Source organism: Catharus ustulatus, chromosome 18 (genome assembly GCF_009819885.2).
Source record: "Catharus ustulatus isolate bCatUst1 chromosome 18, bCatUst1.pri.v2, whole genome shotgun sequence".
NCBI classification, from domain to species: Eukaryota; Metazoa; Chordata; class Aves; order Passeriformes; family Turdidae; genus Catharus; species Catharus ustulatus.
Window position 1 is genome coordinate 3030959 of NC_046238.1, and position 22179 is coordinate 3053137.

The 22179-nt window shown below is 47.5% G+C and overlaps 1 protein-coding gene across 1 annotated transcript in view; it reads left to right on the forward strand.

Annotated features, from left to right (window-relative positions):
• The window catches only part of SETD1B (SET domain containing 1B, histone lysine methyltransferase), a 46728-nt gene that overhangs the window by 13570 nt on the left and 10979 nt on the right, over nt 1–22179 (forward strand). The window contains exons 7-12 of the mRNA XM_033075756.1: nt 15842–16612; nt 18381–18551; nt 19433–19520; nt 20312–20529; nt 20746–20875; nt 21542–22015. Of these exons, the coding sequence (XP_032931647.1) occupies nt 15842–16612; nt 18381–18551; nt 19433–19520; nt 20312–20529; nt 20746–20875; nt 21542–22015 (1852 nt within the window). The remainder of the gene's footprint in view (nt 1–15841; nt 16613–18380; nt 18552–19432; nt 19521–20311; nt 20530–20745; nt 20876–21541; nt 22016–22179) is intronic.

A 22179-nucleotide genomic window follows, 5' to 3' on the forward strand; every position in this document is an offset into this window, starting at 1 on the left:
GGAGAGTAGATGGGGGAAAGGTTGCTCTGAATGTAGTCTTTTAATTGAAGAAGGCAGGAAAACCTGAGAGCTGTGATTTATACCCAGTCTCATAAACACTTTTTCAAATTTTCCTGCCTCCTGAGCTCTTGCAAATGCAATCATGCCTGACAGAACCGGTTCCTAATGGAAACTCAAAAAATAGGTATCATGTTATGACCATGAATTTCCAGAAATGCAGCCAGCCAATGCCCAGGCAGCAGAGATTTGGATGACTGCTGTGGTTTTACATGTGAATTACACCAGCCATGCTAAACCTGTGAAATTAAAATGAGAGTGAACTGCTTAAGCTGTGGGTTCAGTTCTGCCCTCCCTGACCCACGCACAGCAGCAGTGAGAAGCCACAGCGACTTCAGGGGATCTTGTGGAGTTTAAGCTTGTTCAGAAGAGAAAGGCAGCACACAAATCCCTCAAAAGGTGATTTAAATGTGACACTACACTGGCCCCTCTGAGAGCTCAGTGATCTGTTCAGCCACTGGGTCCTGAGGAGGGAGCAGGACTGCAGCCCTGCATCCCCCAGGCATGCTGAGGGCTGGGGATCAGTTCCTAAATAACCTGACCAAGGCAAGGATGTCCAGGCTCCCAGAGCAGTGGAAGTGCAGATTGTTGTTTTACCTTTTTTTTTTTCAGAATTGATGCTGGAAGACCACAGGCAGGGACTGCTTCTTTGTACACTGATTCATTTACCACATGACAACCTGCTGCTCCTACCAAAATTTATATGAAGCAGAGTAGTCTGTTCGTTTTTGTTAAGTTGTATTTCACTTTTGACTTTTTATATTTGGCTCTGATTTGTTTCTTGGAGTGCTTGCAGAGTGGTTAGCAGAGCAGAGGGCTTGACCAGACAAATGTTCAATAGAGGAAGCAGCAAGAGGTAACAAGCCCAGTGTCAGCTTTTACAGTCACTTTTCAGAGCAGTACTGCATAAGGGTTCACCTGGCATTCCTGATGATGCACCCCTCGTGCATGTGTGCTTGTGGGGGGAAGGAAACCGAATGGAAAAATATCTGTCTGTTTGTGGTTTGGTTTTTTTGGATACCAAGCAACTCCAGTGGAGTGAGAGGACGTGTCTCTGGTTGATAACAGAGCTGGAAATGGTGAAATGCTCTGGAGTGTAACTGAAAAATAGAAAGCAGGCTGTGGTTGGGAGGCTGAGTGGTTCTTTTGCTCTCACACCAGGCCAAGGCTTTGAGGCTTTTTCATTTTGCATACCTGATAGAATTGACATTGCCATTCCTTTTTATAAATCACTGTTGCTCACAATACTCTCACCACTAGCTCAGTTTGTTCTGTTTCTCCACCAGTGATTTGCTGTAAATTTTCAGTTCCTGGTGGACTGGTTGTGTGTACTTGAACTGCTTGTTAATAGGTAGAGCATTGCTTATTTTGTGTTTGTGCAATCTGTGGATGCCCCTGCACTGCAAAGTTAGATCCAAATTACAGTGTTTAACCACAGCACATAACTTATGGTGGAAGAAATCCCCAAATCTGAGCATCCACGGTTAGAGAGCCATTGGCCATCTTCCCTTTGCTGCTTGCAGAGTTCTTCCCATTCCTTCCAACACTCAGGATTTAGCAGTGACGATATTGAATGTTCAGATGTCATAAATGCAGGCTGTGAAGCCTCACATTGAAGTGACACATTTTCCTCACAGTTTCTCCAACCCATTATCATTCCAGTTGCGTTTCGCATCTGATGGCTGTGAAAAGTGACCAAGGGAATGCAGACAAGTTACTGGATGGCGGCGTGTGTTGCAACATGCAGTGACACTGAGAAAACGTGCCAGTGTGTTAGGTAATCAGTAGAAATATTGAGAAAATAATTGCTGTTAACATATTGTGCTGGCAGCTGCCAGAACAGCACTAATTTCTGGGTCTGGTTTGTGGAGATGCCGGAGCAGCCGCTGTGTTCTATATGTGTCTGTGTCTGACACAGAGCACTGAGCAGACGAGCTCTTATTCAAATTTCTGCTGGCTGGTGCCTTTCCTGGAGTCCTCTAAATAGATACGGTTCATCAGTAGAATGTTTTTTCCGTGCTGCGTCAATTTTGGAGGCCTGTGACTTTGCCACCCCCCTTCTGATAATTTTAATTTTCAGTTTGGGGTACTTGTTTGTACCTAGTGAAGATGGGGCAGAACTCAAAATGAAACTTGTGAGATCGTTAACTCTGTGCATCACGTACCTGCCCATGAGGGCTCCTTTGACCCAGACATGTTACTGCTGTCTCAGGATTTATTATGAAAGTGCAGTGCTTGCTTTTGGATATGCCCATTCATCATGACAAAAAGATTGCTCACATTTTGTACTCCTAAAAAAACCCAAAAAAACAAAGAAGAAAGAAAATGGTAAAGGGAAAAAAAAGTTTAATATGTTTTTTTATTTGCATAGTGCTAAAATAAGGTCAGTGTCTGCTTTCACACCTTTCCAGCAGTGTGGACAGGCCTCATGAAGTGGAAATAGCAAGGCAGCAAATTGAGGTTTCTCATTTCTCTCCAGGCTGGAATAGGTGGAATGGGTTTGCTCCTGTGGCTGCTGCAGGGGTGTTGCTCTAGGAGCAGTTTGAGCAGAGGAAGTTGTTGGTGGTGGCTTGGGCTCCAGCAGTGGCTCTGAGCTCAGAGGGCTCCGGAACTGAAATCGCCCGGACACAGAGCTGGCAGCAGTGCCCTGCTTGGGAGCCTTGCCTGCAAAAGGGTCAGACAGCTGGAGCTCACCTTCCAGTTTTCCCTCAACTTTGGCACTTTTTAGTGGTGTTTGGAGTTGCTGCCTGCTCCGAAGGCTGTGTTTGGACTGTGTTTCTGTGGAGCTGATAACAGTGCTAAGTGCAATTACCACACACCTTTGACCAGTTCACCTGTGTTTTGCCCAATCTCTCTCTCTCTGTATCAGGCAGTAAGTCAGGGAGATAGGAAAAAGGCTCTGAGAATGGTGAGGAGGGGTGGAAGAGGAGAAACAAAGATGGTCTTGCCAAGTTTGAGTCCTTCCTGTCTCACCTCCTTGCCTGCACCTTCAAGCATTCAAGGTGGGATGTCCTCAGTCTGGCACTGCCAGATTCCCTGTGCCACTGTGAGAAATGGCACAGAGCCTTAGGGAGGACTGAGGATGGTGCAGGGGGGGTGACATCAAGGACAGATGGGGTTTTGTTTTTCCTTTTTGCTGTCCCAGTTGAAGAATCTGATGTCTGCTGCTTTTGTGGGTGGAGTGGGGTGGGAGTTGCTCTTACATCCAAATTTTTTCCATAAGAACTGTGCTTGGCAGAGAGCAGATACACTTTTATTCTTATGTCCAAGTGGCCTGTCCTCCTTCTGTGGTGTGGGATCAACATGTGTTGCACACACCAGGGAGACATTCCCTGTGGAGCCTGGGGAGGGATTGCTGAAGCAGGTGGCTTTTTTCCAGATTTCCCTTTTCCCAAAGGACCTTGTTATTTCTAGTGCCTTGTGTATCCCAGGCAGAACAAAATACACTTATTTGAGGTGATAGCAGTGTTGTTTGGTGGATGCAGGAGCTGGTGAGGTGTTGGCACGTGGCTCTGGGGAACTGTTTCCCAATCCAGTCCTTGTTGCTAAGCAGTTGCCAAACGTGGCATTTTGGTCAGCAGATGTGGCTGAGAGTTTCCAGTGCAGATAATTGAAATATTGTCTTTGAAGGGTGCAGATAAATGTGAGCAACTGCTATCATGGTGCTACAAGCATTTTGCTATTGTCAGGAAAAAGAAATACTTGGAAAATATGAAAATCCTTCATACTGCATGAAATTATTCAAATTGCAGTAATACATAAAGGGCAATCCACCAGTGGAATGTGTGCCATAGAGAGATGTGTGTGAAGGGATGAATTTTGACTAGGGAATCTCAACAAATTTATTTGCTTGTTAATGTAGTGTCAGGTGGGATGTATCTCCCAAATTACCTCAGAAAAGTGGTAACAGCAGATGGGTTTGCAAAGCTGAGGTGTGTTCCAGCTCGGTGAGAGGCAGGCAGATGGTGAGGGCTTGGTGGCCCCAGCAGAGCCCTGCTGGAGGATGCTGGGGTTGATTTTAAATTCCCTGGGAACTGGCATCATGTTGGGGACACCCAGCCTGGCTGCAAGGCACCAGCAGTCAGCTGTGAACCCTGCTGGGTTGAATGTTCAGGCTTCAGCTTGAGGAAGAAGTGTTGCTGCATGACTTTGTCTTGGGTTGTTGCTGCAGTCAGAGAAAGGTCAGTTTTTGCAATATTTTTACTATTTTAACTGAGCTCTGGTATCAAGAGCATTTCACAGTGCAATTGTGTCAGTGAGGCACAACTTTAGTATCACATCCAGTGAGATGTTCTGATGATGGTCAGTGATAGAGCAACCCCTGTGCAGCTCTGGTGCTTCAAAAGGTGCTGAGGCCAAATGGTGCTAAGTAATAAAAAATGAGCTGCAAACCACCACAGCAGCTGTTCCTGCAGAACTGCTTAAAAAATAAAAAGATGCCCATGCCTTCCAGCTGGCCACCTGGATCAGTGAACAGGGCATGGAATGCATGAGCACAGAGCTCAAACACAAAGCTGTGCTTGCCTGGTTCTGTGCCTTTCTCACAACTGTTTCACATAATGCTTTGAATAGGTAACCTGCCTTTTTAAACTCCATATAGAACTTCAAACTAATGAACCAGTACTAATAGGAATGCTGCTTTAAAGATACAAATAAAGAGCTGTGTGATGGAGAGGGGTTTAACTGTGTCTGCTCAAGAATGGGCTGTGGTGATGTGAGTTTCTGCAGGGCTTCACTCATCTCCAGCATTTTAGCAAAGCTCTTTAAAGCAGGTAGTAAAGAAGTGAGTAAAGTGTCACCAACATGGGGAGGCCTAGAAGAGCCTGAGGTGGGGTCTGAGGAGCAGAATATTGCTCACCTGGTGCTGCTGAAGGGCTCTGCCATGGACACACTGCCCTTCCACTTGAGCAGTCACCTGTGGGAGAGCTTGATTACAGGAGAGACTTCAGAGTAACTCTAAGCAAGGAAAAGGCACATCTTTACCTTTCCATGGCTGGCTGTGTTGTTGGGGGTTATTTCCTTTGGGTCTGCAGTGGGTGCCATGCAGCTCCTGACCTCAGTAGCTTCTGCTGGACTGTCTTCCACAAACATCTAATCCATTATTCAGCCCCTCTGCCCTCCTGAGCCTGTGCAGTATCCTGTGACAGTGCAGTGCACAGCTGAATTTTGCTCTAAGTGAAAAGTGTTTTCATGTGTTTGTTTAAACCTCCTGCTTGCTAATTAGGGGGCAGGTGGGGAAATCAGCACACTTTACCTCTCCTCTCTTTGCATATTTTATGCCTGCACAAATGCCAGTGGGAGTGCAGCCCAGCTGGGGGCATATTTCCACTCTGGTGCTTTAGAACACTTGTGGTTTTACAATTTATTTTGCATACAATGGGGATAGTTTGATAGTAAAAGTTTGGTGTCTTCTTGAAGGCCATGAGAAATGTTATGTCCTGCACAGGGATTATTTCTATTAAAGGATCAACTAGTCAGCAGTTGGCAGCTGCAAGGGTTTTGTTTTTATCACCCAAAGTGAGTGGTAGGGGGAAAAAGTTGCATTTCCCTCACTGAGCAGGTTTTGAGAAAGGACAGCTTGGAGGTATTGCTTGCTCTTTTGTCTTAGAAAGATTTTATTGTATTAATTAATGTGTTACATTTCTCAATTGATGAGCCCTCTCTAACTTGATGCACTAAGTTAAATCTGAGTACAACAAGAGAAGAAAACATCTAAGCAGGAAATAAAGCAGTGAAAAATTCAAGCTGCCTCCAGAGAGAAGAGAAATGTTACCAAAGGGGAACTGTTTCTTGCTGGCCTCACCCTCACTTTTGAGGAAGAACATCTACTCAGCTGCTGGAAATAGGCTCCTCAGAGTGAAGTATCTCCTGTGGTCTAGCTGGGTTTTAATGCGTGTATTGCTTTGCTGGGAAGGACTTGTTAGGGTTGTGTTGTAATGCTCAGAAAATGAGGAGATGCTCAGAAAATGAGGAGATGCTGAGCTCATTAGGGTGCCTCTCATCTCTTGTGGTCACTGCTCTGAAGGACTCACAGCCAGGGAGGGTTTGGGTCTCCTGGGCTTCCCATTCCCTGGGGCCACCCCAGCATTTGTGCCACCTCCAGTGGGGGCTTTTCCAAAGTGGGTAAATGCTTTTTGTCAGTCAGGATCGTGTGGGCTGGCTGAACCATCCTCTCTGCAGCAGTTTTTGTGTGAATTCAGAAATGCAGCAGATGTCCTCTTGTCCTGTCTGGGGTGATGGGGGTGGCTGCCTCCAGAACACAAAGCCACAGGTTTCCTTCTTTGAAACCATACCATGCAGCCACCATGACTGCAGTTAGGATGATAACAAGGTCCTAAAAACCTTTTTAACAGTGTGCTCCCTCTTTCGTGCATATTTCTTTTTAAATAGCTGGGCTGGAGCAGAGCTGCTGGAAGGAGAGGGGTGTGGAGGGCAGATGGGAGTGAGGTGAGCTTTAAAGGATGAGACTGAGGAATGATCTAACAAAAACTCTTTTCTTTTGCCCATTCTCCTTCAAGACCCAAAATTCCTTCATTTCTGAAGGAAAATTGAGGAGACTCAACGTTGCACAGGTCACACTGGGGAAATCCAGGTTTTGCAAATGAACCACTGCTGGTGCTAACACTGAAATGCAGAGAGCACTGAACAGACACTGAAAATGCTGCCATAACCATGACAGCCACGTGATTTCAGATACCCAGGGGTACAGCAGTACTGTGTAAAAGGGGAAGAGTATCAAACTGGCCTAGTTGTGCTGATTAGCACTGTTTAAATACAGCATGTGTACTACCTATTCTTCAGCAGGCTGCTATCAGCTGGGGAGCTAGACTGTTTTCCATCCTTATCTCCTTCCTTATCATCTTCTTGGTAGCAAGATCTGAATTCATGGTTCCATTTGACCTAAGGTTTAAGTATGAGGGTGAGGTCAGGGGCTGGCATGTGAGCTCGTGCTGGCACTGAACTGTGAGGGATCTGTGTACTCTGCACATGCAGTTATTGCATGTGGAGGGTGCTGGTTTTTTTTTTTTTTTGAACTTATAGGTGGACTCTGATCTAATGTTGCCAGCTCCCTTTATCTTTGATTGCAAAGTGCCTTCTTTAGAAATGTGTGTGCATTTCTGCACACCAGTGTGAAGAGCAAGACAGCGTTACAGAATCATTTGGGAAATGAGTTCTGTGTGCAGTGTGATTTCTTCTGAATTCCTTGCTTTTCTTTGCATCTTTAGAGAAGGGATGCTGCCTCGAGCTCTGCATCTTTTGTGTGTGGACAGACCTTAGAATAAAATAATGGCTGAGGTGGCAGAAAGTGACAGAGGAGCCCATTGTGTGTGTACCAGTGCCTTTCTGTTTTTCAGAGAGATTGTTCAGTTCCTCTGTTGGATTTGGCTGGTTAGTTCTCAGAACTCTGCATCACTGAACCTGCTGTCTGAAAAGGGCTTTACCTGGGTATGAAAGTCTTTGGGAGAAGCAGAGGACATTCCCTGACTAATTTATCTGTAGGGGGTATTTTCTTGCCACTCCACCATCCTTTTATGCATGACTTAGCTTCCCAGCCGACTAAAGCCTTTGAAGTTAGGTTGCAAATAGCTCTTCAGCTATCCCTTCCCCCCCATCTAAAATAGGGAAACCAGAACAACCATTGCTGTGGGAAGAGCCTGCCTTGTTACATGGCTTCCCAATATTAACACTCCTCTCTTCTCCTCCTTCCTTTTCCCTACCTCCTCCTCCCCCCCATAAAAAAACCCTTTTTTTTCCCTTAATAAGATCTACTTTAGACTTGAGGGAAATGGCCATGGTTGCATGAGATGGTAAATCCAATTTTAGGGTGTTTCACGTGTGATGAAAACCCCTGTGGCCGCGTGACGCTGGCCCTGAATTGGCACACATTCACCCTGCCAGCTCACATTTGTGCACATAATGCAGGAGGGGCCACTGTCCTGGGGCATGCATGGGGGCATGCACAGGCTGCCCAGGCTCCCTGAGCTCAGGCTGGGGGACAAGGGCTCCCCTTGTCATACCCTCACTGGATTTTGTGACCTGCCCAGTGGGATGTTCACTGCTCAGGTCTGTGCAGTCAGGGAGTCTGGAAGTTTCCAGTCTCAGCATTGCTGAGTGTGGACTCCAAGGATGTTGTGTTGGCCTCTCCCTGCAGACACTGGAGAGTCTCTTGTGCATGGGAAGCCCAGAGGTAATGTCTGGCTGCTCCACATGTCCCTATTTCAGTGATCCTGCTGACAGGAGCAGTGTAACCACATCACATGCCGTGGGGTTTGCAGTTTGGAGCATCTTCCTCTTGGGAGGGAGAAAGACTTGAATTAAGCCATCCTCTTTGTGGATAGCTTACTGACTTCCTAACAAACAGAGCAACCCCTCAACCTAGCTCTCTTTGCCAGTTGATCTCTTCAGGAGTTCTGCTGAGGCAGATCTGGGTTAATTCCTGGCTCTGAGGATTTCTGTCCTAGGAAGCTCTTGCAGTCTTGAAATCCACATTGAAAACTGGACTGTGGTGCTGTCTTGCCAAGAGAATGGATTTTTGAAAGTACTGAATGGTGATTGAGTGTTCCCCCCTTGGGATCACATTCCTTAAGTTGTGTTTTTTTCTGGATCAGTGAAGATCTGTTTCCCTCAGACTGTACCACATGGGCTTCCCTTCTCTGTCTTCTTGCTTCACCTGAATTGTCTGTCCTTCCCTGCACCACTTGCTGAATGAAAGAAGTTCTTAGCCTTGTGGAAATGCCTAGCAGCTGCCTAGGTGGGTGTTTCTTACTCCAGGCTCTGTTTTGACTTCTGGAAGGAGGAATAATTTCCTACAGCCACTGGAGATCCAATGTACAGTCAAGCAAAACCAACCTGAACCCCTCCTGTTCAGTCACTGCATTCATTTTCTCCTATTTTTTGTGGGGTTTTTGTGTGGACCATTGCATGCCCTGTGTCACATCAGGGGACTTTACTTTGGGATGTACTGATTTAAGCTGCTGCTTCATTCTTTTCTGTGGAGATGTTGCTGTTATTCCATTGTCCTGCTGGGAGACAGGATAATCCCCTCTGGAGTCTGAAACAGGGCTTGAAGTGTTGAAACCCATTTCAGCTGCTCAGTGCATTTAAGGCCTGCAGGAAGTGTGGTGTGGATTTGCATGAGGCTGGGCTGCTCTTTGGCACTGCTGTCCATCCTCCAGGACTCATTTTAGCTTGTTTTGTCATCTTGTTTCACTATATTTTCTGATGATGGCATGGACTGTTGGGCAGCTCTCCAGCTCTCCTGCTGTCCATAAAGCACAAGTCAATTTACTTCTTGTTCCTGGTGTCAGGAAACACTGGGAGTGAGTGAGGAGACCTTTTATCTTTGTAAGCATTAGCCCCATGTGCCTTCCCCCCTCAAGAGCCCTTCCTGCCCTACTCTGACAGCCCTGTTGAGCTGCTCCTCTGCATCCTTCCCAATCCTGCTTGTGGCATCTCCCCGTGTTCAGGATGGTCTGATTAGGGACCAGCACCTGATGGAGCTCATTGTGAGCCACAAGCAAGCACTTGTGGCACTTCCTCACCCCTGTCCCCCTCTTCTGGGACCAACAGGATCTTCTGGGGAATTCTCCCTCTCTCCTTCTGTGATTTGAGATATCAAGTCAAAGTTCCCTCTTGGCCTTTGGGAAGGAAAGTAAGTGGTGTAAATTGGGCTGGTGTTTGCAGTGCTGTTTGTTTACAGTGAGCACTTGGATATCATTGTCACTTGTTTTACTTGTTGGGCAGCCCTGTAGGTGTGGGGAGCAGTTCCTGTGCCAAAGAAGTGCTGCAAGTGCCAGACCAAAACACAGCCTGAGCCAGCAGTGTGTGTTAGGTGGGATATTGTCATCACAGAGAGCTTGAGTTCTCTTTTTCAGGTAGTGAGAGGTACTTTGGCAATTGGTACTAGAGAAACCAGAACATCCAAGGAGTGTCTGTCCTTCTGTGAGAAATCCCTGCTCCATTAGGGCCTTTTAGCTGCCCCTTTTTGTGGGACACTGCCTTGAGTCCATCACTCTGATCTGTGTGTTTGCAGCCTTTGCTTGTGAGTTCATTTATAAAGTGCTGTATAAATATATAACTATATAAAAACCTCACAGTCTTATTTTCTAGAGATAGAATCACATGATGCTGGAGATATTTTATAATCACTGATTTGTAATATGTAAATCTTTCCATTTGCCAATTACCGAGCTGGGGATTTTATTACAGAGCAAACACCAGAAAGTTGTTCCAATTAAAAGCTGCTGTGGTTGCCCTTGTGGGCTCTGACTGCAGCAGGAGGACAGGAGCTCTCTCAGCTGCCCAGAGGAGGTTGAAAGACCTGACTAACCCACAGGGAGGAGGAGGCAGCACCTGATTGCAGCTTCAGCCCAGGCTCAGTGCTGCTGGGCTGCCACCAGAGCCACCACAGGCACTGTGGACAGCACAGTGACCTGACCAGGCTGGAAAGCTCACCCAGCAAGGTGCAGGCAGCAGTTTGCTCTGTGTTTTTTGCTGCTGGACTGCTGGCAAACCACCTGGAGTGGCTGTGCCCTGCTGTGCTCCGTGTCTGCACCGCCAGCAAAGCGCCGCCCTCCTGCGTGTTCTTCCCAAGGCAGGGCTGTAATTATGGTTAGCAAAGCCAAAATACTTGTGTGCATTGTAAATAAGGTGCCAGCTCTGCCTTGTTCACGCCTGACACACGAGGTGTGAGTGCTCAGCACAGTCCCTCTGCCATGTCACCCTGCTCTCCCAGCAAGGCAAGAGGGCAGCTCAGAGCCAGGCTCATCCTCGGGTGCTTTGCCTCAAATGGGGAACTGCAAGCTAAAAGCAGATCAGGAATGACCAAAGCAATACTCTCTGAAGCCCTCACTGGGTTTGCAAATTTTGGGCTGCAAGAGGTGTTTGTTATTTACTCTGTTAGCAGAGTGAGTGGTGGGATTGTCTGGGCCAAACTTGAAAGGAGTTTTTCAGTGAAGTTGTCTTGGAGGAAGAGTTGCAGTGGCTGGTTGGTGACCTCAGGCTTCATTTTTGTTCTGGATGGTGGCATAAGAAATGTGGCAGGTTTGCAGTGTCTCATTCTCTTCAGTGTGCTCTGCTGAAGGAGTCTGAGAAGAGAATTGTGTGTTAGAGAACTTGAGCTGGTTTCACCCAGGGATCATGGATCAAACACAGAGCACAGGCAGTGAGGAGCCTGGGTGGGAGGCAGCTGGGCTTGGGTATGGGAGGTCAGAGGGACCTGGAGTCTGTTCTTGACTCTGATTGTGACTTGGTGTGTGACCCTCTTCAGTCAGTTGTCCTCTTCTCCTCAACTCCAAAGGCTTTTCTTTCCCTGCTTTTTTGTAAGGATAAAGTGTGAGATAACAACTTGTGAATTTTTTTCAACCCTTGCTTGGACTTAATCCAAAACCAAATGATGACTGTTTAACCAGGTTAGGAAAACCTTTTTGTCCAAGAGTCCCTTCTTTTTTAAAGTTCTGGCTTTATTGAAAAACATGAAGGATAATGCCTTGCACTGTGCTGAATGCCATCAGTCCTGCATTTCATTATTTTGATGCACCAGGACTCAGCCAGGTAATGCCAGAATAACTGCTGTGTTCAGTGGTACCCTCCCTCAAATATAAGTAGCTTGGTACCCAGCAGAATGTTGAGGCAAAAATGAGCTGTAAGCTGATGGTGTTCAAAAAGAGTTGTGTAATTCTGAGTAAATTCTTTTATCAGATGGCCTTTTAGAAGGAAATGGAAGTTTCTCTGTAACACTGAGCAGTGTGTACAGTGGAGGTCCCAATCTCTGCCACAGTGTCAGTGCTCCTCTGGCTCAGGGGATGGAGCACCCTCCTCACATCTGGAAGCTGCCAGGTCTGCATGCCAATATTAGAACAGTTTCTTTGGAGTATTAACATCAGCCTGCAATGCTGGGTAAGGCTCTGAGGTGGGATCCACACTCCAGAGCCGTGGCTCTGCCCTGTCACTGTTCCAGCTGATGGAGCAGTGCCATCCCAGGATGTTCCCTCATTTACCTCAAGAGTCTCTGCACTCTCTGCTGGTGTTAAAGGTGGCAATTAACATTTTGGGTGAACAGTGAATGAGGCCATTTATAACCAGTTACGCTGACATGAATCTCTCCCAACAAATTTGCATCATTAAAGAACCTTTGGAAAAATGTGTCATGCGTATAATTAAATACCTGTTTTGCTAACTCTTAATTTAATTAATCCAAAGTAAAGATGGCAGCACAAATTAATTTAGCTGGAAATGGCTTTTCTCTCAGTGGGCTGAAGGGAGGTTTTCTGGTGGCATTGTACCTGATGACCTCAGAAACAGGCAGGTGAGCTCCAGGACTGATTGACACAGGGTTTTTTTGACAGTGATGGCCATGACATTCTCATAGCAGTATGTCTGTCTTCTATCAGTTCACTTTTTTCTGCTTGTAAGAGCAAAGAGGGAGGCCAGCTAGAAGGCAGATTCTTTGAGAGGACAGCACAGGTGCTTTTCAGCTCTACCCTGAGAGGTATTTGGTAGCAACCATAGTAAATCCAGGTTCAGACAGGTGAATGAAAAGAAATTCAAATAACAGAAGATCTTTCTATGTCTCCCCTTGGTTTTTCTGTCAGTACCTTGATCTCTTTCACTTGGTGCCTACATTTTTCCCCCTTGGATGTGAGCAGTTGCAGGACAGTCATCCGCTTTAAATATTCGTTACTCTTAACTTTCTTTAAAGACATCCTTGTAGATGATCTCCTTTTGGTTTGACCTCTTTCCTAACCTTGTGATTCTTTCCCTCTACCCCCTGTGCCTTTTCTGATCCTTTTCTCCCTGCCATTTGATCTCCTCTTCTCTCCCTGTCCATCTTGCTTGGGATAAAACTGGAGCACAGACTGTGTGCCCTGTGCAAGTGGAGGTGAGTCGTCAGCCCAGCATTGTAGGAAGCAGGGAATCTGTTGTTGCTTCCTGTAGCACCAGAAGTGAAAAAAAAAAAAATCAATATTTCAAACACTGGTTATTGCTTTAGCAATTCTCATTTCAGCTTAAGTAAAAATTAATGTATGTATGGATGAAGGAAGCTCTGTGCCCTAAAGCATGGAATCCTGCTAGTCCTGCCACCTCTGCAATTTCAGGACTGGCTTTTTCTATCTGATGTTTCCTTCCAGAGGGAAAACCAGCCTCATTTATCAGGCAGCACTCACTGGTGCTGATGAGAGGCTGGTGTGGATGGCAGTGGGCTCTGGGAGATGGGCAGGAAGGTGCACACAAATCTCGTGTGCAGGACTGACTGGTGCTGCAGGGTGGGAGGCTGGGAGGGCTCTGGGAGGGTGCAAGGTCCTGCAGCAGGGACTGGGGAGAGTTTGTGGCTTGACACTGCTCAGTGCTGGTCTCCCCTGAGGCCTCATGAGGTGACTTTTCTCTGTATCCCATCAGATGAGATTAATGTGAACTTGAAGCTGATTTTGTCTGACTTTGGTAGCCTGAACACTCCTGGCTTTCTCTCCAGCGCCGACCTTTAGCATCATCCAGCATTTGCAATTGGAGCCAGTGCTTTTAACAGGGCCTTTTGTGTTCACTTAGTGAAAACCAGGGTCTGTTTCACAGGAATCTTGTTTACACCTGCCACAGTCGTCCTTTTTGCTCTTCCTCTGCTCCTTTCACTGAGCTGCAGTAGTTGGGAGTGCAGAATGTCCTTTTATTCCCCAGCATGGTCGGCGTGGGACGTGACCGCAATAGAGCAGCTGGGGAGAGGATGCAGGGTGTGAGACCCACTGAGAAGTGGGAGCCAGATGTGGGCAGCTCAAGGGCAGGATACAGCTGGGCTTTGGAAAGACTGCAATGGGTTATCTGTCACCTCTACTTCTTTATTAGCTGTTCACTTTAGGGTTTACCAAACAGCCCTCGGAGTTCTCCCTGCGTGCACAGATGCACTGAAGTGACTCTGTGACTACAGGGGAGTCCCCTCTCCATCACCATGACCAGGGCTCAACAGCTCTTGCTCAGGCTTTGCCAGGTGAATGGTGTCTCCTTGCTGGGCATTTTGGGCACTAAAACTGCGAGTGGCTTTTTGGGGGTGACCCAGGGCTGCGGGAGGCGCTGGGTTCGTGCTGCAGCAGAGGAATGCAGGGAAGCAGGGCGAGGGGAGGTGCCAGGACTGGAGCATTTGCACAGCTGCTGCTGCAAGCATCGTGCTCAGCCTGCTCTCTGGTGGTAGCTGCTGTAGCAGAGATGACCTTTGATAAAACGGGAAACATTTGGAGTGATTTGGATAGTTGTGGTTGCTCAGTTTCACACAGCGACAGTTTGTAGCAGAATCAACTCAGCTGCTCCTGCTTTTGTTTGCATACCCCAGTAAGAAATTCACAGGTTAAGAACCAAATCACAGCTTCTTCCATGTGCAAACTGCCAACAAAGTCTGCTCCTCAACAGCTCTTCCCAGAACTTCCAGGTTCTCCAGTGTCTGATACTGCTCCTTCTTTCAGGCTGGGGAGCCTGGTAGGAGAGCAGACAGAAGAGGCACCTGCTGGCACGAAATGTGGAGCAAACAATAAATATCTTTGGGATCTACAGTGAAATCTGGCTGCTAACAACCAGGAGGTTCCAAAACTCTTGCCAGGACTGTGATAGAGAGAGGCACTTGGTGGAGATCTCTTCCTGGCTCTGGGGCAGCAGGAGGGCTCTGGCCAGAGGAGCATCCCTGCCGTGCCCTGGGGACACAGGGGGGCTCTTCCCTGGCACCAGCAATGTGAGACTCGTGTTTGGAGGCTACAGGGACCCTGTCCTGTCTGCTGTCATCACTCTGGGCAGAGATCAGCCCCATTCATGTTTCCTAGATAAACTGTCACCGTGTGGATATGTCCTCCAGCAGTGTTTGGTTACTGTGTTTCGTGTCAGGGTTTGGTACCTGAGGGATGTCACAGTCATGCATGTGGATTCCTGGTGCTGGGGACTCCTTGAGGACTGAAGTGCCTGTAGGACACAGCGTGCAGGTGTGACTATGTGCTGTTGAGGATGAGACTTTTGTACAAGACCTAGTCTGGCAGCTTTGAGACTTCAGAGCAAGCTGGCACCCTCTGTTTTAATCGAGTTTCCATCCCTTTGGCAGCAGAGGTAGGACATGGTTTTAGCATTTTGTACAAGTCTGTATTTCTTATGGCTAGTAAAGTATTCATTTTCTCCCAAAACACAATATAGGCTATGTCTTTGAATCCCAGTATTTATGACTTTGATGTTTAAAAGCAATTTAACCAGATTTGGGGTTCTTTTTCCCCATGTGAATTGGTGTGGTTGAGTCAAGACAACTTTTAGTAGCAGAAACCATGTGGAGGTATTGTCTTTCCACAATTAGAGGTTAGGAGTTGACAGCAAACAAGCCAAGGATTATAATTAAAAAACAGGGTAATTATTTGTGCATGGAAAAATGAAGGAATTAAAACTCATGGTGTAATGTACCTAGGAGCAGTAGATGCAAATGAAAGATAATGTGTCTCGCAGTGAAGGACCTTTGGATTGTGTGTATTTCACCAAGCATGGGAGCAATTCCTCCTGCTCCACAGAAGCTGAGGGTTTTGTTCAGTTGGTGCTGATGCTCTTTTAGAAAGCTTTTACCTCTCTGATTCCTGAGGTCTGACACGGAAGAGAAAAGCTTCAATAGGCACCAGCTGCTCAGTGGGCCCTGTCCTTTCAGAGCATCGCTCGCTTTTCTCCGTTCCCAATTAAAATGTGTGTTAAACTTCGCTTTTGTTTGAAGCAGCCCAGCGCTGTGGTATTTAATGTAAAGAGAATGTGCTCGTCACCTTTTCTCTCTCTTTTGTGGCAGGGTCAGCATTCCTCAGGGGAGGACATGGAAATCTCTGACGACGAGACCAACCCTGCGCCCATCACCAGCGCGGAATGTGCCAAAACCATTGTGGTGAACTCCTCCGTCAGCAACTCTGCCGTGATGGCTCCATCCATCCCCCCGCTGCCACCTCCGGGATTCCCTCCTCTTCCTCCTCCTCCTCCTCCACAGCCAGGCTTCCCCATGCCCCCACCTCTGCCTCCACCACCCCCTCCCACCCACCCTGCCGTCACCGTGCCCCCGCCGCCGCTGCCCGCCCCGCCCGGGGTGCCCCCGCCCCACATCCTGCCCCCGCTGCCCCCGTTCCATCCCGGCATGTTCCCCGTCATGCAGGTGGATATGATCAGCGTCTTGGGCAACCAGTGGGGTGGCATGCCCATGTCCTTCCAGATGCAAACTCAGATGCTGAGCCGCATGATGCAGGCGCAGAACACGTACCAGTACCCGCCTTTCATGACGGGCCGGATGCAGTTTGTGAATCTTCCTCCCTACCGGCCCATCTCCATGGGAGCCGCTCTGGCCCGCGGGCAGCAGTGGCCGCCGCTGCCCAAGTTTGACCCCTCGGTTCCACCCCCGGGCTATGAGCCCAAGAAGGAAGATCCCCACAAAGCCACTGTGGATGGAGTCCTGCTGGTCATAGTGAAGGAGCTCAAGGCCATCATGAAGAGGGACCTGAACCGCAAGATGGTCGAAGTGGTGGCGTTCCGGGCATTCGACGACTGGTGGGACAAGAAGGAGCGTCTGGCAAAAGTGGGTTTTCACATGTTCTGTCCTGGGTCCTGGGGAGAGCTGTTCTTAATGCTTGTGGGGTCAGCAGGGGTCTGGAGCTGACTTTAAAAAACCCAAACCCCCTAACTGTTGTGTACTAGAGGGAGCTGAAGTTTAGTTCTGAAAAAACTTGTTGGAAATCACCAAGCCTCTGTTTTGTGTTCCCTGCTTTGTGCAATGAGATTTGTGGGTATTTCCAGTTCTGCCCCCTCCCTAGTGCATGTACAAAGCAGCAATTAACTCAAAAGTTGAACATTGACCAAATACACAAAGAGTTCCAGGGATTAGTTGAGAAAACAGCTTTGCTTGAATCCTCTCATCCTTTTCTCACCCAATTTGAAGTGTACCTCAGCCAGCAAACAGCTCTGTGATTTAATCTGTGGTGAATTTGTCACTACCCAAAAAACCTAACACTACAGAAAGGTTAATGCAAGCCTCAAAATTACCATTGCAGTGAATTACTGTAAAAACAACAGAACAAACCACAACCTGCAGGTAGATCTGTTTCAGAGCAGTATCCTCACCACCTGTTTTTGTAAACCTGTGCATGTTAGCTGTGGTGCCTGGGACAGCTCCTTGGCTTTCTGGAGGGGTTGCTAATGCTGCTGCTTAGCAGCTGTTTTATGACAGTGTAATTTGCTGTGGCTTAGAGCTGGCTGGCATGATGTGCAGCAGAAACCCCATCCCTCTGCTCCTGAATAATGCTCAGAGCTTTTCTTGTGCCAGCCAGCGTGTGCTGACAGTCTTGGAGGAGGCCCATGAGTTTCCAGGGCAATAAGTTGCAAAAACAGCAACTGAAATACTCAAGAAATTGTTTTACACCAGACATCTGTGGTGAAGAAGCAGGAGCAAGTTGAGGCAGATCTTCAGGCTCTTACATCCCAGGTTATGGCTGGGTTTGGGGTGTTCTTCCCTCACCTTGATTTATAAACCATTTTGGGAAGGGAAGCTGACTGTACCACAGCCACAGGTTATGTTGGATGTGAGGAGTGTAATTGAAAATGTGAAATTGCTGCATGGAAAACCACGTGTGCTTTCTGTCCAGGAGCAGAGAGCACAGAACCATTTCTGCCCCAGGGCATGTGTTACTGTTGTGTGCAGAAAAACCTCACAGATTTCAGAGCCTCCTTTCTGCTAGGATTGGGGTGGGACAGGATTCCTTCTCAGGCACAAGTTGCCTGCTTTTGCAGAAAACAAAATATGAATATTTAGCTTAAACTGGCTTCTCCAGCCTTCCACAGCTGCAGAGGTCTGAATTCCTGCTCTTCCTTTGCATCTCAGCTCTGGTGAAAAAGGATTTGTTGAGGCTGTATGTCTATTTTGCAGACCCTTTGGTGTTTTGCCTAAATATTTTGATGTCCCTTTTCCCAGGACTGGAGCCTTCTGACAGGTTTTGTGGACTTGGGCTGTGGTTGCTAAGGAAACACAGGGATGTGTGTGATTTTTGATGCACTATTTTTGGCCTTACACTCAACAGAAGGAAGGTGTTCCCAACTGGAAGGTCTGGAGTTGCTTTCAGTTATGTGGGTTAGCAAAGGAAGGTAGATAACACATTGTTGGGTTCAAGTTATTTGTGTTATTCTGTGCAGCTCTATTTCCTTTCAGATGTGGGGCAGCTTCAGATGCCCTCAGAGAAACTGATGCCTGGGCAGGGCAGTGATATTTCCTAAACTTCAACTGTGTAAATGTTCCCAGAGCTTGTGTCCTTCCCAGGAAACTTCCCCTCTCAAATGTGCCTTCTCTGTTGCAGGCGTCTCTCACCCCAGTGAAGTCTGGAGGAGAAGTGGAGGAAAAGCCAAAGCCGAAGGATCGAATTGCCTCTTGTCTCTTGGAGAACTGGAACAAAGGAGAAGGGCTGGGCTATGAGGCAATTGGCTTGGGCATTGGGTTACGAGGGGCCATCCGGCTGCCATCCTTCAAGGTGAAAACAAAAAACTCTCTTCTTATGCTGGCATCCCCCAGAGAGGAGCCTTAGGAGGACAGACCCCGCTAGGTTTGTGCCCTAGAGCTCTCAGGCTGTTCACCCACCCTGTGTTCACTCAGGGGCTGCTTCTGACCCCCCAGGACCAGAGCAAGGAGCCTCTGTTCCCTTAGCTGTTCATCCCCCACTGCTGTGAATTGTCTGTGGAGGATCTCCCTGCCCTGCAGGGGAAGGGGAGCATTTGCTTGTGTTTCAGCATGATCATAAAAATCCACCTATGCTCATGGTGCTTTACACAGTTACTGTTTTGGTTGGAATCTGGTGGTTTGGCAGCTGAGTTTCACCTGAAGTTTGTTCTAACTCTCTCCTCAGAAGCACAGGGTATCTGTTTTGAAAAGCATTTGCATAAAAAATTAAAAGTATCTTGAAAGAAGTGTGGGGTAGGGGAGTGTAGAGGGCTTCCCTGAAATTAGGGTTTTTGTTTGCACAGAAGGTGCAAGTAAAGGTTTGGGATGAGAGATTCTCCAGTCTTTATTTAGAGTAAAACTTGCATTGAGGTTCTTTAAGATGTGCTTAGGCTCTCTTGCTGTTCTGCTACAGTCTCAAACATGGATTTGTCAAGAGTTTTCTCTGTCATCCTCAAAGTACCTGGTGGTGACATGCACCATGCTGGTACCCGGGGTGTTTTCATGCAAATTGAAGGGGTAGAGTTTCATTCAGAGTGAAATTCTGTTTGCAAGCAAATAAAGAGATCAAGAGCTGGGGAGTGGCCCTTGGTTTCTGCTGTGACCACAGCAAAGTTAAAAAGTGGCAATTTGCTTAAGAAGTTGATTTCTGGTGTTTCTAAACTTTCAGAAATGCTAATTGTGTCTTTTGTTCAGGTGAAAAGAAAGGAGCCACCTGAAGCTGCCTCAGCGGGAGATCAGAAGAGAATCCGGCCTTCTACTTCAGTGGATGATGAAGATGAAGGTTTGCAAAGTGCATTTGTTTGAAACCCGGGAGCAGATGCAAACCCCACGCAAACTGAATCCCTTTAAACTTCACAGCAGTGCTCTCGCTTACAGTTAAACACAGAGTCAAGATCTGAGCCAAGCCCTGCTTCTCACAGAGCTCTGATCAGCTGGGACATGGCCCCTCTGGGTTCAATTAGATGAAATTCTCTGCTGGGAAGTTTAAGACCCACATTTTAAGAATAACTCATAACCTATTTTAGCTGTGCTGGGCCCCAGCAGAAGGAGCTCAGATGGGTTCATGGGCTGCTTGGGGTGTGCTCACAGCTCGCTGGGACGTGGTGGGAGGAAGCAGTAACAGTTTGCTCTGCATTTAGTTTGAGGAAGAAACCAAAGTTATTTGCCAGAAAAATCTGTTTGAAAATACCTTAACATTATTTCCTATAACTAGGGAAGAGTAAAGAGGAGACAAAGCTTTGAATACCCTTTGCTTAGCACATGGGTTTGTGTTGGAGTTGATTCAGGGTAACAAGTGGTTTTGAAGCCAAAAAATGAAACAAGAAAGCATTAAATTCAGGTTACCTGTCCTGACTTCCTGTCTGCCCTGCCTAGGCAGTGTCACCTTTGGCCACCCACTTTGCCATCAGCACTGTTCACTGTGACTGTCCCCTGGAAGCCTGGGGACCCTCACACCACATGGACACATTGCTCCTAACTTCCATCTTCCCAAAGAACTTTCCCTTGTGTACTTCACTCTTTCTGTCCTTTCCAAGCTATTTGATGGTCATTTCTGTTGCTTTTGCTCCTCAGAGTCGGAGAGGGACAGGGATGCTTCTGACACAACATCTGAGCTGTCAAAGAAGGATGCAGAGGCAGTGGGGCTGCGGCGGCGACCAGCAAGGCCACTGGAGCTGGACAGCGAGGGAGAGGAGGGAGATGAGACATCAGGGAAAGAGGAAGAGTCCTCCTCAGAGAAGGAAGAGGAGCAGGAAGAGGAGGCAGGCTTGGTGAAAGCACCACCTGGCAAGGTATGTTGGTGTGTGGCTGTCATTAAAAGGGGGCCTGGTAATGTCAAATGCCAAAGTTCCCTCTTGTAGGAGATGAGTGCTCCTGGTGGGGTCTGTCCTCACACAGCCTCTGTCAGCTTCTTTGACACCTCCCTGAGAGCCCCTGGTGCTTTCTGCACTCACAGCCAGGTCACAGGCTCAGGCACTGTTCATTTTTGGCAATGATTTCTTGCAAAGGAGGAAGAGGAGGATGAGGAGGATGAAGATGATGAGGATGAAGATGAGGATGAAGACGAGGATGAAGATGATGAGGAGGAGACAGGAATAGACACAAGTGACAAGGAGGAGGAGCAGGACTCCGAGGAGGGTGAGCAGCAAGAGTCACCTTTGGGTCAGCTGTGGTCTCCCCTCTTCCTTTGTGAGCTGACTTTGTTACCTGTGCACCTTCCTTCACTGATGGGCAGTTTTACACAAGATAATGCACAGAGATGTGTTTAATTAACACCTGTGAGGTTTCCTGATCCCTCAGTCAGTGAGTCCCTTTCCTGTAGCCCTCCAGTCCCAACTGATCTCAGCCCAACCTGGCACAGGGGCTCAAGCCCAGCTAAAAGTGTGCTTGTTTTGTGAAACAGGAGTGGCTGGGAGGAGAAGGGACCAGATTTCAGACAAGGGTAATTTGGCTGCTGATAACTGTCCTATCAATCAGTTCCTGCTCTGGAAGGTGGCAGTTTCCACTTTTTAAGGCCATGTGTAAAGGCAGCAGAAAATCTCAATAAAAGATACAATTAAAGCAAGAGACCCATGTGGGAAGGTGCCAGGCAGCCCTGCTCCTCACATGTTGTGTGGTGATTGCTGTAAGCAGCCAGGGACAGGATTTATAAATCTCTGCAAAAATAAATAAACTGGGAGGCCACTCCTTCAAACCCACATGCTGCTGTTGATGCTGTTTCACCCTTTCACAGTGGAAGGGATGTTTACCTCAGATTGTTTAATAAAGCCAGAAAGCAGAACTAATGGCAGTTTGTTCTTGCAGATGTAGCAAGTCCCTCGTCTTCCAAGGCTGAGGCTGAATCATCTGATGAGAGTGAGGACTCCTCTGAATTCGAATCAAGTTCAGACTCGGATGATGAAGATGAGGAGGAGGAGGAGGAGGATGATGATGAAGATGAGGAGGAGGAAGAAGAGGAGGAAGAGGTGGCTGAAGATCAAGGCAGAGAAACCATGGTTGCTGAGCCAGAGCATGAACCTGCTGCTCATGAGCTTCCTGATGATGAGAGGGAGACTATTTTGGACCTGTACCCTGTGGATGACTACATGGATGCAACAGGCTTGGAACTTGCTGAGCCAGCTTTGGCAGTGAAAGATGAAGGCAGTGAAGAAATCAAGGCAGGGGAAAGTGAGTGTGGCCAGGTCCCAGGGGCTTCTGTTGCTGCTGAAACTCTGAAACATTTGGTTATGGAAAGAGACCAGGAGACAAAACTTGCACTCTCTCCCATCTGTAGGCCAGGTATGCCCTTCTGTGTGCTTTGGAGTTTTGTTATCACATTTCCAAGTAAATTTTCTCCCTGTATCCATATGTATGGGTTTGTATTTCCCTTGTTCTCTTTCTTCTTCCAGTCTTGGCTCTAGGCTAGGGATTATCTGTACAGAGATAGAGGTCTGTGCTGAACT